At 53.0% G+C, this 15362-nt stretch overlaps 8 protein-coding genes across 8 annotated transcripts; 6 read left to right on the top strand and 2 right to left on the bottom strand.

The window, feature by feature from the left end:
- Positions 1 to 66: 66 nt before the first annotated feature.
- Positions 67 to 432, top strand: COCMIDRAFT_97400 (uncharacterized protein; the record flags this gene model as incomplete). The annotated part of the gene is made up of 2 exons (XM_007690560.1): positions 67 to 225; positions 280 to 432. Coding segments are annotated over 2 exons (312 nt in total), but the record flags the coding sequence as incomplete, so codon positions are not given.
- A 453-nt stretch (positions 433 to 885) lies between these two features.
- On the top strand, positions 886 to 1670 carry COCMIDRAFT_97494 (uncharacterized protein; the record flags this gene model as incomplete). The annotated part of the gene is made up of 2 exons (XM_007690559.1): positions 886 to 975; positions 1029 to 1670. 2 exons carry the CDS (start codon positions 886 to 888, stop codon positions 1668 to 1670), a joined length of 732 nt encoding a protein of 243 aa, XP_007688749.1.
- Positions 1671 to 1982: 312 nt separating this feature from the next.
- Positions 1983 to 3353, top strand: COCMIDRAFT_97459 (uncharacterized protein; the record flags this gene model as incomplete). The annotated part of the gene is made up of 1 exon (XM_007690558.1): positions 1983 to 3353. The coding sequence occupies one exon, from the start codon at positions 1983 to 1985 to the stop codon at positions 3351 to 3353; it is 1371 nt and encodes a 456-aa protein (XP_007688748.1).
- Positions 3354 to 3654: 301 nt separating this feature from the next.
- On the top strand, positions 3655 to 4044 carry COCMIDRAFT_5974 (uncharacterized protein; the record flags this gene model as incomplete). Its single annotated transcript, XM_007690522.1, has 3 exons — positions 3655 to 3662; positions 3721 to 3790; positions 3850 to 4044. The coding sequence occupies 3 exons, from the start codon at positions 3655 to 3657 to the stop codon at positions 4042 to 4044; spliced, it is 273 nt and encodes a 90-aa protein (XP_007688712.1).
- Positions 4045 to 4298: 254 nt separating this feature from the next.
- Positions 4299 to 4697, bottom strand: COCMIDRAFT_97404 (uncharacterized protein; the record flags this gene model as incomplete). Its single annotated transcript, XM_007690557.1, has 1 exon — positions 4299 to 4697. A coding segment is annotated over one exon (399 nt), but the record flags the coding sequence as incomplete, so codon positions are not given.
- A 716-nt stretch (positions 4698 to 5413) lies between these two features.
- COCMIDRAFT_26982 (uncharacterized protein) lies at positions 5414 to 8641 on the top strand (the record flags this gene model as incomplete). Its single annotated transcript, XM_007690531.1, has 3 exons — positions 5414 to 5576; positions 5669 to 5824; positions 5874 to 8641. 3 exons carry the CDS (start codon positions 5414 to 5416, stop codon positions 8639 to 8641), a joined length of 3087 nt encoding a protein of 1028 aa, XP_007688721.1.
- Positions 8642 to 10825: 2184 nt separating this feature from the next.
- Positions 10826 to 11947, top strand: COCMIDRAFT_97433 (uncharacterized protein; the record flags this gene model as incomplete). The annotated part of the gene is made up of 2 exons (XM_007690556.1): positions 10826 to 11290; positions 11378 to 11947. 2 exons carry the CDS (start codon positions 10826 to 10828, stop codon positions 11945 to 11947), a joined length of 1035 nt encoding a protein of 344 aa, XP_007688746.1.
- Positions 11948 to 13132: 1185 nt separating this feature from the next.
- COCMIDRAFT_97389 (uncharacterized protein) lies at positions 13133 to 14731 on the bottom strand (the record flags this gene model as incomplete). Its single annotated transcript, XM_007690555.1, has 1 exon — positions 13133 to 14731. One exon carries the CDS (start codon positions 14729 to 14731, stop codon positions 13133 to 13135), a length of 1599 nt encoding a protein of 532 aa, XP_007688745.1.
- Between the last annotated feature and the right edge of the window lie 631 nt (positions 14732 to 15362).

Genomic DNA, 15362 nt, shown 5'->3' with positions numbered 1-15362 from the left:
TGTACAACAATCTTGTTTCACCTATTTGGGTCAACGCAGCTAGCCACGTCCAATATATAATTGCCCTTGCCCCACCTCTCCCTCGTACCTCAATACATCCCCACTAAATTCCTATTTCACACACACTCCACTCACACCTACGCGTATCCACGAACAAATACACATCTACACATACTGCAACCATGGGTCTCATGTGGCACAAGGGCTTTGGCGGAAAGAGGGCTGGTAAGATGAACCCGATAGTTCAAAGCTATCAAGCACATACTGACAGATTTATAGGCGGCGGTGTTGTTGTTGACAAACACGGTGTTCGACGCGCACCCTTTCGCATCTCGTGCGGTGGTTTCTCTTGCTTCCGCTAAACATCCACCCGCCCTGCATCAACGATTCACGACTTGTAAGTCGAACAGGCTCGCCAGAGGTGACCATTAGCTTACACGTGCAGCTCTCAACACGTCCATATCTTGATACCTTTGTTTTGCGATGGCGTTACGGCTCGAATCTGAACGGCGGTGAACAAGTGGAAGCTGTGCATAGCTCCCTAGCGTCGCATGCATGCGAAGTCACACACACACACACACATAAGAAACCAGATTCATACATGTTCCATAACCCCAGTAGCCTAATAAAATAAGCATATTTGAAATCTTAGTGACATCGTCACCACTCCTTGTTTACCAACAACTTGAGACAAATGCCAAGCATTTTCTAAAAGAATGACGTCACATGTCACACCCCGGACTCGAGATCCACCTCTCCCGTCCCACGCCATTTAGGGTCAACCTCGAGGGCGGGGCAAATGGCATTCGTGAAGGCAGCTCCTGAATAGTTCACAGTAGACTCATGGGCGAGTATCGTCACGGCCACAACCCCAGATACAGCAAGATGCGGTCTGTTCTCATCATCAATCCCAACTCTACGGAGCAAATGACGAATGGCCTCAAGCCACTTGTAGATGCGCTACAATTCAAAGACGTCAATCAAACGCCACTCACAGCAGCGATCCAGCGACTAACCGTAGCTAGTAGACCGTACACGAGTACTTCACTGCACCCTCGGGTCCAAAGAGCATCAACAACGAAGATGACGCTGCCGAGTCGGTAGACCATTGCCTGCCCGCTTTGGAGAAAGACCTCGCACGTTACGATGGCTTCCTCGTCGCATGCTACTCGAAGCATCCTCTCGTACCACGCCTGAAGGAGCACGCTACTGTGAGAGGCTCTCGCAAACCCGTTACTGGTATATTCGAGGCCAGTGTGGGCACATCGCTTCAAATTATACATCCTGACGAAAAGTTTGGTATCGTCAGCACAGGCAAAGTCTGGGAGTCCATCTTGACCGATGCTACAATTGATTTTTTGGGCACGGGTTCAGAAGCTAGCAAGCGCTTTGCGGGCGTGGAAACGACAGGGCTCAACGCCACGGATCTGCATGATGCACCTGCCGACGAGGTGCGCAAGCGGATGAAAGATGCCGTGAAGCGGCTTTTAAAGAAATACAAGGTCGGCGCCATCTGTCTAGGCTGTGCGGGCATGGCTGGAATGGATGAGATGGTTAGGGAGGCGTGTATAGAGGAGTTAGGAGATGTCGAGGGTAAGAGAATGAGGGTTGTGGACGGAGTCATGGCTGGTGTTGCGTGGCTAGAAGGCGCTGTACGTGCTAGCTTCTAATCTGCATCCAGGCGAGGAGTGAAAAGTATATATTTGAAGCATTTTTGTGTATATCTGTAGTACTTCATGAATGATTGCGATGCAAAATGTCCCAAAGAGTAGAGCCGCTAACCAGAAACGGTATGACATAATAACGTGGACAGTTGCGGGGATGGTAGTGGGACTATCACGCCCGACGACCTTCCTACCTAACCTCTTGTCATACAATTCCACATGACTATTTTGCCATTTTCAAATTTTCCGCTCCAAGAAAATACCAACTGTCGTCTCATGCGATAAGATTCAGAACAGGAATTTAGTCGATTCATCGCTATGCAGTCGCTGCCGAACGAGCTTTTGTCGCAGATTGCTTCACAACTACATCAAGAACCGCCTTCAATCACAAAGTTTAGCCACGAGCCTTCTGAACATCTGACACAATCCGAGTCCACTCCACTCAAAACCTTGTCTCAGGTGTCATGGCGCTGGAGAAAGATTGTTCTACCCATACTCTTTTGCTATTCGCGGATACCACTTGACGATGAGCCGCAATGGGTACCTTTGGACGCACGGCTTGTGGATAGTATGCAGGAGCAACTGACCAAACTGAGCAACCACGAATTCATCATCTACACCAAACTCCGGAGCAAGTTCAAGAGCAGCTCGGGCTTTGCATTCAAGCCAGCCATGGATGATGTTCTCGTCAATTTATGCCGCATCCAAGAAGGGGATGAGTTTCTCAAGTCAGTGCCAAACATTTTGTGGCTTCCGCATCTTCCGAAAGCATTCACAAACTTTTGTCGATTCGTGGCGCAATATGCACTGAAGCATCATATCAAGAGCGTGGTGGTGCACACTAACAAGGAATACAAGCTGTCTCATGTGTCTGCTGCAGACGCACCGTTAGCTCGCGGGGTGACTGACATCTGGATGCAAATATTCTCTCACATAGAGCCTACACGCATGGTCGTAGCGGCCCCGCCATCGACTATGGCTGGACTGCTGGATTCACCGATGCGGAGCAACGATGTGTGGGCTTTTGAAATGAAGATGCACTACATCGAGCTAATTCAGGCCGAACCGCCCCGTACTGCTCACATGCAAGAGAATTGCCGGGCATGGGGCTCTGCTCTTATCCATCAAAGACCTTGGTATCATATGGGTTACAACGAGGGCTCGTCCATTGCCGCATACAGCACATATGAATACCATTTGAAGCAACCACCAAGGATACTTTTCCATTTGCTCATACGTCTGTTCAGGGAAACGCAACCATGCTGCAACATGACATCGTTCAGCTTTACAGGCGTCTTTCCATTTGCCGCAAACATTACTTCGATCGTTCGCGCTCTTCACCGCATCCCAACGGTCAACAAGATCAGTGTACAGCTAGCACCTGGGCCAGAGAACAATGTGCTCAGCGATGGCAAGAGAAGGGGCAGAGCCCAGTCAAGTGACTTTTGGCTCGAGTGGCGCGAGAGTTACAAAGTGATTGCGAGCTATTTAGGTGTGTTTGAATTTGCAGACCAGGCAAAGTTTGCTAGTAGAGACTGCGGCAGCAAGCAGCTGGCAATCGAGGTTGAAGAGTGTATGGATTTGCTGAGAAAGAGGGGAATTGGGTGGAAGAGTGAAGGGCAGGGGAATTGGGTTAGGGATCACACGTTGGATTGCCAGCCGTCGAGTGCTGATGTTGAAGGAGGTTGAACCTGGTTATTTTGAATACAGGGTGTTGGAAGTACGGTGGTGTGAATAGGTAGACTGTGCCATATTTAACTCTGAGCAGTGTAGCTACGGGCAATCCTTCATCGTGGGCGAGGCTATCCTTGAACATGGCTCTAAGCACTAGCCAATTAGCAGCGGCCTCTAGAGCAGCGTGCCCCACTTTGAAACGCCTGTGTCGTCTGTCACAAACCAACCCGACGTCATGCCAAATTTCTGATTCGGATACCCTGCACCGGACAATCTCACTCGAACTCTCCGGCAAAGATAAACAAAGACAGTCATCATGGACTCGTACGTGAATTGATTTCGGCTGCGAAACATTGCACAAAGGCTAATGCAGCGTCTCTAGCCTCACAGCATCTGAGCAGCGCGAGCTGCAGTCGCGCATGGAGAAGAAGCAGATGAAGGAATTCATGAACGTATGTCGAGCATCTTTTGCGTTGATTCATGTGCTTCAACGACTGACATGAGATGGCAGATGTACTCGAACCTGGTGCAGCAATGCTTTGACCACTGTGTCAACGGCTTCGAGAGCAAGTCTCTGACCTCGCGCGAAGAGAGCTGCGTGATGCGATGCGTCGACAAGCACATGAAGGGCTCGCAGCGACTAGGCGACCGCTTCCAAGAACAGAATGCCGCTATGGCTCAGGGCGGCGGCATGGGCGGAAGATAGGTGGACAGAAGGGAAATCTCTGCGGCGGAGAGACAAAGGCTGCCTAGTGGGCGATGAGAGACGACGCGCGGAATGCCGACTGCAAAGTGAGCGATAGTCGGGGTTGGATACAGTGGCCCGCTCGGTCATGCGCTGGCACAGAAAAAGGCCATTTGTACTACTACTATTTCAAGACGAGTCGTGGGATTCCGGTGTGGGCGTGGACTACGTAAGATGCTTGCCCACGTCTGGATTAGTAAGAGGAGAAGCATGTCTCACGGGCGTAACTGCCATTGGCAATGATATATATGGTTATGGAAGTGGAAAAGCATGTAGGTGATAGTGCCGCTACTCGTTGTGTGTGTGGTGTAGACCAGCCACGGGCAATGCATCCATGGGCATGTACAATGCACCTGAGATGCAGTATCAAGACGGGCGACTGTGTGTACGTGTGGGCGTGCGTATACTGTGTGCGTATGTATGTATGTATGTATGTATGTATGTATGTATGTACACAAGTACGCATGTATGGAGCCATGGGGGTTAATTATAGCGCAGCATGCTCGCTCTGTGCCTCTCCCTCTCGGGCTGCATGGCTGTGGCAATGATTCAAGGCTGCATGTAGGCATGTCAGGCGACGCGATACCGTTTTGCGTGGATTGGCCGGCAGGCACACGCTGCTGTTGTCATCGGGCAGCCACTCGAACTCCCTCGCCTCGCCTGGCAGCGAGCATCACCTACGCAAGCCAGCAGCCCTGCATGCATGCTCTCTTTGTCGCTCCGAGCCCCAGTTTCAGCGTCACCTTCTCTGCGCCCACACATGCCTTGAAAAGCGCCTTTGCACACGCAAGCCGCGCATCTGTGCCCACCCCTAACCGCCCGCCCTCACCAATTTGCTGCCCACCCCTCTCGCTCTGCCCCCCCCAGACCAGACCAGACCAGACCAGACCAGGTCAGAGTAGAGTAGAGTCGCGTCGCTTGCTGGCTGGCTCGCTACTCTCGCTCTCGCTCCCGCTCTCTCACCTCTCGTCCGCTCCCTCACCCATCCATCCACCCGCCCGCACGCACGCCTGCGCATCGTGACCAGCCCGCGCCCCTCCCGCCTCGTCCTGCTGTGCGCCGCCTGACTGAGCGAAGAGCGGTCGCGGAATACGAGAAGGACGCCCGTTGGCAGCTCTTGCGCATCCCCTCGCTACCAGAAGCCGACGTCACGTAGCGGCCCCTCAGATAGCTGCCGCCTTGCCTGCCCACTCGGGGTCCACCTGTGCCTGGAACAAGAGCCAACTCCACAGCACCGCCTGCGATCGACGACTGCCCGCCCGTTGCTCCTCTTCTTTTTGCTCTGGAGAGCAGCCATCGCTCTTCGGAACCCCTCCCCTCCGCGCTTGCCATGCCCGCAGGCACGCACACCAATCCCCAGACTCCGCGCGTGCGCAATGGGGAGCCCCAGCCCGCCCCGTTGGCCACTCCCGAGCCCGCCTCGTCCAAGCGGGATTTGACCTCGTGGTGGAGGCAGTTTAGCAAGCGCCCCGCGAAGAAGGACGACGACAAAGGTACGCTGCCGCTGCCGCTGCTGCTGCTGCCGCCGCAGTCGCCCGCTTTGTTTCCTGCGCGCAATCACTGACTGTCTTGCGCGCACACTTAGATCAAGCCCTCCCCGGCATCTTTGGCGTTCCCCTCATCCAGAGCATCCCCTATGCCAATGTCGCAATCTCGCTCTTCAACGAGCACGGCGAGAGCTACATCTATGGCTATGTCCCCATTGTCGTCGCAAAGTGCGGTGTCTTCTTGAAGGAAAAGGGTCAGTGAAGCCAAAGCACATGTGCCACCAGCTGTTAACCCGCGCACAGCAACTGACGTGGAGGGCATCTTTCGGCTGGCCGGCTCGGAAAAGAGGATCAAGGAACTCAAAACGGCCTTTGACACGCCGCCAAGATATGGAAAGGGCCTCGACTGGTCCGGCTACACGGTTCACGATGCCGCAAACATTTTGCGCCGCTACTTCAACAACCTGCCAGAGCCTATAATCCCCTTGCAGCACTATGATCCTTTTAGGGACCCCCTCAAAGGCCACCAGGCCGAAGCTGTGGGACCCTGCGAAGGACAGGCCCCGTCCATCGGAGGCTTTGACCCAGACGCCGCCGTGCGCATATATCAACATCAAATCAAGGCCCTGCCGTCTCTGAATAGGCAGCTGTTGTTATATATCTTGGATCTACTTGCGGTTTTTGCTGCCAAAGCCGATGTCAACAAGATGACGACGTCGAATCTCGCTGCCATCTTCCAGCCGGGACTATTATCTCATCCCCAGCACGACATGTCGCCGCAAGACTACCGTCTTAGCCAAGACGTGCTGATCTTTCTCATCGATAACCAGGATCACTTCTTGATAGGCATGGAGGGCACGGCTGTCGACGAGGGTACAGTCCAGCGCATTGAAAGCGGGCCATCTACCCCTCAGGCTAGAACACCAACCACTCCTGGTCGTAATAGCACTGGCATTGGTCGCTCAGCTTCGACGACTTCTAGCGCCGGTGCAGAAAGTCTGCGCATGCAAGGTGGAGTTCGGAGAAATGTATCAACATCTTCAAAGCGCTCTCGTCATTCCGGGGCTGTACCTAGCCCAATTACTCCAGCATTTGCTTCACCAACCACCTCGGGAGTGCACCGAAGCAATACACTCCCCTCGAAGCGCACGCCAGCGCTCGGTAGCCCCCGCTTCCCTCCATCAAAACAAACCACTTCTACCGTTGAGGAGACCAAGAGCGAGCTTATAGCACCAGAGACCGCAAATGCCCCAGTGACCCAAGCTCCTGCGAAACCAGAGGTTCAGCAACATCCGCACCAACCTGAGGTCTCACAGAGTACAGCACCTGCGGTAGAACAAACCGTAGCAACACAGCCCCCTGAACCCGAAGTGGCAATGCCTAAACGAGCGCATACTGTGCCTCCAAACAAGATAGAGATGCCGAAGCCATTCGAAGTTGCTTCTGGACCTAATAATCTTACACCGTCGACTGCACTCAACCGACGAAGCATGCCCCCAACTAGTCCTGGATTTCAGAACATTCCTGGTGCTTTCCCACTTGCTTCACCAGGCGTGATCCCACCAAGCCAACCCACCACACCCAATGTTACTGCACAGACTGCGCAGTCTCTCTTGCCCCCACGGTCTACTACGCCTAGCAATGGCCTTCGCAGTCCCCAACGCAGTCCTCATCATACACCTACGCGCGAACGCTCAGAATTTCTCGAAGGGCCTGTCGATTCCGGGCCTGCGGTTGAAATGACGCCTGCTGTGCGCACATTTACCCAAATTCTATCAAAAGTAGGTGCCTCCCCTACTGGTAAATCTGATGACGGCAAGGATGGCCGGAAGCCCAACAAGCTTCAGAAGAAGAGATTGCCAAACACAGTGAGCCAAAGTACTCACAGTTCTACACATTCTCTTGGTGGCAGTGAGGCTGGTTTTGGAGGCCCTCCCTCACCATTACATCCGCCCCAGCCTGCGTTTGCACAAGGTCAGTCGCACTCTAACAGCTCCAAGGAAGCCGTTCACGACACAAACTCGTCAAAGGCTTCAGGTAACACTCTGAAGCCCAGCATGTCGCCTTCTGCTTCCTTTAGGTCACATTCGACCGCGACAGAATACTCGGAAACCGAGTTGGCTGAAGATGCGCCGAAGGAAGAGAAGCGTAGCTTCTGGAAGGGCCACCATCGACGCGGGGAGAGCAGGGCAACGCCTACAGCAAGCCAGACTGACCTGCGAGGGTCTGTGATTGGCGCGGACAAGAGTATGAGTTCGTTTGCCAGCAGTTCGGGATGGACAGGCAACGGGCGCCGAAGTGGTCAGTATGAACATGCGCATGGGTCAGAAGGGACCATGGTAGTTGGCAGCCCGCCAGACCACGACAAGAGTGAAAAGAAGGGGGCTTTCGATTGGTTCCACAAGCGGAGGCAGGATCACCGAGATCGTGTAGACAGGAGGGAAAGGGCCAAGAGTCCGCCGGGCAGCTCAAACTATGGGCCTCTGCCGCAGAATCTGGCGCAGCAGAGTGAAAATATTGCCGGTCGCGGCAGACCATCAGATATACCGCACGCTACGGAAGAGCCGCAGCCTAAAGCGGACAAGTCGAATGATGTCACGCCCACTGGTCCCAGCCCCACGCCGCCGCCGCCGCCGCCGGCAGCGGCTGCTGCTGCTTCTAACACATCGAGCCCTAAGCGAGTGAGCAACTCAATGGCGCTCAGGACAAACCTTCCTGCGGCGTTGACGGAACCCATTTCCATAGCGCGGTCGCCGGAAAGAAGTCCGCTGTCACCAGTTGCTGCAACAGTGCCTCAATCGCTGCCAGGGGCTGCTGCATCATCCATGACGAATGCAGAAAGCGTGCCTGAAGCTAAAGCGGATGCGCCGGTACAGTCAGAAGCTGCAGCTGCAGCTCCACCGGCTAGTGAACCAAAGTCAACACCATCTGGACCGATGCATGCTTCATCGGGGTCAACAGTCACCATCACGCCACAGACAATGAATGCGGACGCAAGCTCTGGTGCGACGGTGACTGAGAATACACAGTCACCAACAGCAGCAGCAGCAGCCGGTCCACCAGCTTCATAGGGGAGGGATTATTTGTTGAGTTGTATAATGCATGGTGGAAGCGTGTCTATAACCGCCATATATATCCTCATGCTACGGCATGGCCTGTTTTATTTTTTTTTCCGTTTTGGCAACGGCTGTGCTTGGGCCAAACTGTTGGTATGTAAATGTGTGTTGTGTGTGTGTGTGTGTATAGGGACTAGAGGAGGATTGGCCTCGCCTCAGTGTTGTTTGTAAGAAGAAGAAGAAGGGATAAGGAAGGGGGTGTGGAGGTAGTAGTGTCCGACAAAATGTGGAGGGGAATGGTAGCTTTTATTTGGAAAGGGATTTCCTTTCTAGTTGTTGAATCGCACTTGTTTTACAAGGTCAAGGGGCTTGACGCGTGTTGCAAGGGCGTGGTGTGTTGTGGTACTTGAGCTGTACATGGGCGAAGTGCAATGGGATAATTAGTCCGGGGACCATAAGGATTCGCATCAATCTATATGAATGCAGGGAGAAGCGAATGAGTTGATAGACAGTGTTGGTGATTGCCCATGTGTGTTCTTTGTGGTCATATGAGTGGATTGATAGCATTACACCTATCGACACGTGGTACTGCTACGTACATGCAGATGTATAGTACGGTACACTAAAGATGATAAGCAGCCCTCCCTTCCCCCCCTTCCCCCCTGCCCCTGTGCATCCCGTATGCACACGCACAGTGTGACAGAGCCAACAGGAGAGGGGCATATGTCTAGTGTGGTGGCGACGAACAGGAAGCGCAGAGGTCTAGAGCCGAGCGGGGAAGAAGCGAGGGGGCCTGAGTGGTGGGGTTTCTGTCTTAGCCATCGTCTATCGTGTAGGGATACGCAGGCGAACGGTAGGTGAGTTACTTTGGCCTCTGAGCATGATGAGGTTGAAGTAGGAAGGTGACTATTTTTAGGACGCTTACGACGGTGATTGGCCAAGGGCAGACTAGGCCGCGGACCAGGATTGGTTGGGGACGCCATGTGGGCTGAGAGGATACGGAAGAGACAGCAGAAGGCCGGTGTGTACGACTACGGGCAAAATGCGGTGGCTGTGTGGTCCTAGAGAGTGGAGTTGAACGACGTCAACTTGGCCCAGCACAACACGGTGGTTTCAGCGCGCGTTCGCAATTAGGGAGACAAGATGGCTCGGGGGGGCCCTCCATTTCACACGAATGACGTGCTGGAGGCGTCAAACCAGAAAGGCGGCACCCCGACTCGTCTGATGTGTTTTGTCACATAATATACCCTACCCCCGAAGTTTATGTGCCAACTTGCTTCTCGCCTTGTTTCACGCGCTGGGCATATATGTGAATTACCTGCTTTGCGCGCCGGACAATGGCCTCAGGTGTGCTGATGGAGTAACTGCTGTCCGGACAAGACAGGCCTGACAAGCATGCATGCGGATAAGCGATTGGGAGGCGCGACGGGGGGAGGATGACTGCAGGGCCTTGGACATGGTTGAGGGTGCACGGGATAGTCGGGACAGCGTGTGCTTTAGTGGCATTGGGAGGCGAAAGGCAGGCAAGCGGGTCTGGCAAGCTCGCGTTTCTGTCCAGGTCACAGCTAGTGCCATGTATCATCTCGACTCCACCTTCTGCCTTAAGGTCCGATCTGCCTGCTGCTCCTCCTCCTCCTCCTGCCCATTCCTTTCGCTCCAAATTAATTAATTCCTCTTACCCACTCGCGTCCACTTGTACTACACTTCCATTACACTCGCTGTCCATCGGCCCGACTCTGACTTCCACAACAGCTAGTACTATCTCTCACTCTCACCCTCTCACCCACTCACTCACAAACGACACTCTCGTTTCGCTTGAATTTTCAGCTTTCTTGCTGGCTGGCTCGCGATAAAGGAAAAAACAAGAAACGTCATCGAGTACACCGGAGAAATATTACGCAACAAGCAAGCAAGATAGTCCATTGTTGGCTTCGCGGCGTCGGGACACTCGTAACCCAGCCACTCGGGAGCCCACCCAAATTGTGTAAGCACGTCCTGAGCACCGCCTTCATGGCGACCATCACTCGCTAAAGTTTATGTGTTCCGCCTCGTTCCCTTTGTTACCGCTCCCGGGGCTTAGCCACATCATGGCGTTCTGCTGACACGAACTGCGCAGCTCCTGGCATTTTTTCCCCTTAAAAGAGGCAATCCACCTTCTCTTTGTTCCGCTAACCAATATCACCCTCGCGAGTCAACACGATGCGTTCCTTCTGCCAGGTTGCCGTCATGGCACTTCCCTTATTCAGCGCAATTGCAGCTGCGGAGCCCAAGGATGTTGCAGACCACCCAAAGACCATCTATGCAACCGCACAGGAAGCTTTCCAGGACCTGCTGAACGCGCTGCCCGAAGAATCCCTCCATGCAGCACTGAGTAATCTCAAGGACTTCAAGAATGGCATTTTCGAGTCGCACCACCGGGGAGTCGAAAACATCCACAGCAACAACCCAGCGCTTGCTTCCAAGCTTATCGTCGATGCTGTCAATGACTTGCGCAAGAGGCAGACGCCTTCAAACGGCACCAATAGCGCCACTACCGCCAGCAATCCACCCGAGTCAATCCAGAACTCCACTCCGGTGCCGACACCGAGCGACAACTTACAACCTGAAACTAGCTCTGCTGCGCCACCACCACCGTCTGGAACCAGTGAGGCCTCCGCCGATACTGTGACTCAGACGCGAACTCAGACGCAAATCCAGACACAGACACAGACGCAGACGCAGACCCAAGATCAAACTCAGACGCAGACACAGACCCGGCAGCAAACCACAACCGCCGTTTCAACCACGACTCAAGAGCGACCGGCCATTATTCCTGTCGAATCCACGGTAACCAAGGATGGCAAGACGATTGTGCAGACCACCGAGGTCCTTAGCGAAGTCACCGCCTCCGTCGCTGTGACTGTTGTCCGCACGAATACAGCAGGCAGCACGGTAACAGAGACCGAGAACCGACCTGCCGTCATCAAGACAACTACGGACCGAGCCGGCCGCACCACCGTCACCACTTCGGCGGTGAACTTTGCGCCAACAGCAGGCCAAGTGACGTCAACAACTGACTCACGCGGCTCTGTTGTCCTGACCACGCTCACACCCGGTGGCGGTCTGGTCAGCAGCATCAAGCTGATTACCACGACTGATGCACAGGGCCGCCAGAGCACAATGACGACGTATGCCTTTGTCGACCCGGTGCAAGCTACGGGTGCTGCCAATAGCCCTAATGCCCCCGGAAACGACAAGCCTTCGCTGCAAACTGGCGCTGCTGTCGCCAATGGAGCCCAATACGCTGCTGTTGGTCTTGGTGCCCTGGCCTTTTTCTTCTAAGAAACCAACTAAAAACCAACTGCAATTATCAAATTTCGGGTCGATAGAAAAAAAACTTGGGGTTGCCGATGGTTCTTCAGATTGTACATATCTTTTGTTCCTCTGATCTTTTTCTCTTTTCTCTCTTCTTCATACAAACGCGAACACGAATTTCCTTTCAGGTTCTTTAACCATACGCTTGTCCGGCTGTCCATTCCTTTGATACCCCCCACACTACATATACATGTTTATACGTGTACATATGACACTCCTTTTTTCTGTTTAATAGATAATACAATGATTGCTTGGTATTTGTTTGGCTCGCTGTGTGTAATGGGTCCATGGGTAGGGATACATCTTGGTGTGGAGTGGGTCGAGTTCCCAAGGTGGATAATACATACGTGGGATGTGTAAAATGGGAAGGAAAAAAGGAAAAGTAATAACGGTAGTTCTTTGTAGATGGAATATGCATACATACCTACACATACACTTGGCATTACCTCTTTTCTTGCTGTAGTTGACAAAAAGCAAAACCTCACCGTCTGCGCCCATGGACTTTACTACAACGTCTAGAATACCTTATTCACTTAATTTTTTTTTAAATATATATTCTTCATCTTCTCTGTCTGCACAGCTACCAAACAACAAGGAACCCCAGCAAAAGAATAGGAAGGGAAAAAAAGGAGGAGGGGTATTGATATTTCCAATCAAAACGCCACCAAAAAAAAACGTGTTGCTGCCTTCTATGCTAATAACCATGCAAATGCGTTTCCCTTATCTTTTTCCCCCCTTTGGTTTTCTTCCCTCCACTCCCCCTCCACTCCTCCTTAAACCCCAAAGTCAACAGCTATATATCGAAGTTCCACCCACCCTAGATAATCCTTTCTAGAACAAAGAGAAGAAGAACAAGAAGAAAAAACAATAACAACAACAACCAGTTACAAAAACGAAATCTGTAGATAGGAACCATACATGTAACCCTGATTTCAACCATGAAAAAAAAAAGTCCCAGCCTCCCTCTCCCTACCGCCCGCCCCATCCACCCGCTTATGATACAGAGAAGAAGAGTAATGAGAAACAACAACTACAAGGATGAGGAAGAGAAAGAAAAAAGAAGAAGAAAAGATACACTCATATCACTTACCACAAAACAGAGAAAGGAAAAGAAGAAGAAAGAAGCCCCCAAGTTTTCTTGCTCGCTTACACTCACCTCGCCTTCGTCGCAATAAAGTACTCCACACTCTCACCCGCCCAACTCACACTATTAGTCCCCGACTCGTACCTCTCTTCGTCAAACAGCCCCGCAATACTCTGTTCATTCCTCACCCCTTGTTTCGCGGCCCCACCCCCAAAGCTCTCAAGACTAACAACTTTGCACCCTTGCTTCAGATCCAGAAACTTTTGCAGCAAAAGGTTATTCAACGTTTCGCCAAAGACTTTGTTATTCACAAGGACGACATCTGCTTTTCTTAGCACATTATCAATGTCTGGCGATTCGAGGAAATCGCCGTGGATAAGCTCAATGGGGCCGAGGGCAATATTCCAGAGTTTGGAGCGGGCTTTGAGTTCGGCGGCTTGTTCGGAGCCCAGGGAGGCGGCGAGTTTCATTTTTTCGATGCCCCAGGATTCGGCGCCGGTTTGGAGGGCGGATTGGAGGACGACGTTGCCGACGCCCGAGCCCAGGTCGACGAAGACGTGTGAGGAGTTGAGGCCGGTTTGGGCAAAGATTTTGTGCACAAAGGGCGTGAGGAGCTCGCCGTAGGTGGTTTCTTTGCCGGCGACCTTGCGGAGGCGGTGGGCGTGCGGGGACACGATGCGGTTGTAGCTTTGGGCGGTGATGCGCTTGACGAGGCTGAGGGGGATGGCGTGCATGTCGTCGAGGATGCGGGGTATGGTGCCATCGCTGTAGCGGTCCTTGATCAGCTTGTTGAATTTGGACAGTTCTTGTTTGAAGAGTTCTGGGTCGTCTTTGGTTACGGCTCGCTTGAGGAGCCGGACTGTGCCTAGTGCGTCGGATGACAGCTCTGCAGACAGGTCGGATGGGAGGTAGTGCTGTATGATTTCCTCGATACTGAAATAAATGTCATCCAGCGGGCTGTACTCCTCGTCTACTTCTTTTCGGGCAACAGCTTCGAACTTTTCTGGACGGGAGAGACTGGGATATTGCAGTTCAACTACAAGCTTCTTGTCGCTCCCTGAAAAAGCAGATTTGTAGGCTTTGGCTACATCATCTTTTGTCATTTCATAACCATGTTTCAGGCATATCTTGGCTGACGATGCCTTTTTCTTTCTAAACGCCGCATTCTCCTGGGCCTGTCTCATGACTGAGGCTGTTGCTGTACCATTTGAAGACCCTTCGGCCTCTGCGACATCTCTCTTCTCAGCCTCCTGTATCCGTATGCGCCTGCTCAAGTCCGGCTCGAGAGCGCGATTTAGACTCATAGGCTCAATACTGCTGCTGGCTGGCCGTGTCCGGCGGCGCTTGACACCCAAGCGATCACTGTCCTCATCCTCGCTCGACTCATCGCTGCTTGCCCACTGGGGAGTATCGGCACCCTTGCGTTTGCGGGTGTCGACACGCGACACAGATACCGACTTGGGGGCCCGTTCCCTCGAGGTTGTTTGCAAGCGGGGCGTCGACTGGTAGCGGTTGGATGGCGGGCCAGATGCACTGTGGGAGCGCGAGGCATTGCCCGGGCGTGAGGCTAGAGGGCGTGATGAGGGTGAGGGGCTTGCAGTGGGGGCGGGCGCCTTCTTGACAAGAACGGTTCTCGTCTTAATCTTGGGTTTGCCGGGAGCGAACATGACCACGGCGGCGCTAGTTGCAAGGCGAAGAGAACAATGTGTGGGTGGCCAGAACAGAGAGTCGGTAGCAGGCTGGTGGGGAGGTGAATGAGTGTAGCGGGTAGGGTGGCGAGCAAGAGGGCGAAGAGAAGTGGGAAGAGGGCCAAAATGTAGGCAGCCAATACCAAGGGTGTCGTCGCACGCGCAATGGGACAAAGATACGTGACCAGGTCTTTCCGTCGCCTGCACAGCCGTGCAGTGGCTGCGCAGGGATCCCCCGCCTAGCGCCGCTTGGCACGCAGGACCCGTGGCCCTGCTTTTGCCTATGCCGACGTCAGTCCTACTGTACTATCCATGTCCCAACATTAGTACTACATGTACATGCTACAATACTACACATGTACATCTATCCATCTATGTATGTACTGTGGATAATAATTTGTAAACAGTGAAAACACCAACATGACTTGATCGCATTCGTACTGTACTGTGTAGTAGTAACGAGCAAGGCATAACCAGCTCTTTAGTCAAGACTACCTAAGTCGACCCCATAGTTATTATAATACACTTCCCCCGAGAATCAAATCAAATCAATCAATCAATCCATCAGCCCACCAGCCCCTCGCTCAGCGCCGACGGTCTCGGCTGCGGC

The sequence above is a fragment of the Bipolaris oryzae genome (assembly GCF_000523455.1).
Source record: "Bipolaris oryzae ATCC 44560 unplaced genomic scaffold scaffold_80, whole genome shotgun sequence".
Classification (NCBI taxonomy): domain Eukaryota; kingdom Fungi; phylum Ascomycota; class Dothideomycetes; order Pleosporales; family Pleosporaceae; genus Bipolaris; species Bipolaris oryzae.
This window is presented reverse-complemented; position numbering and strand designations above follow the sequence as displayed.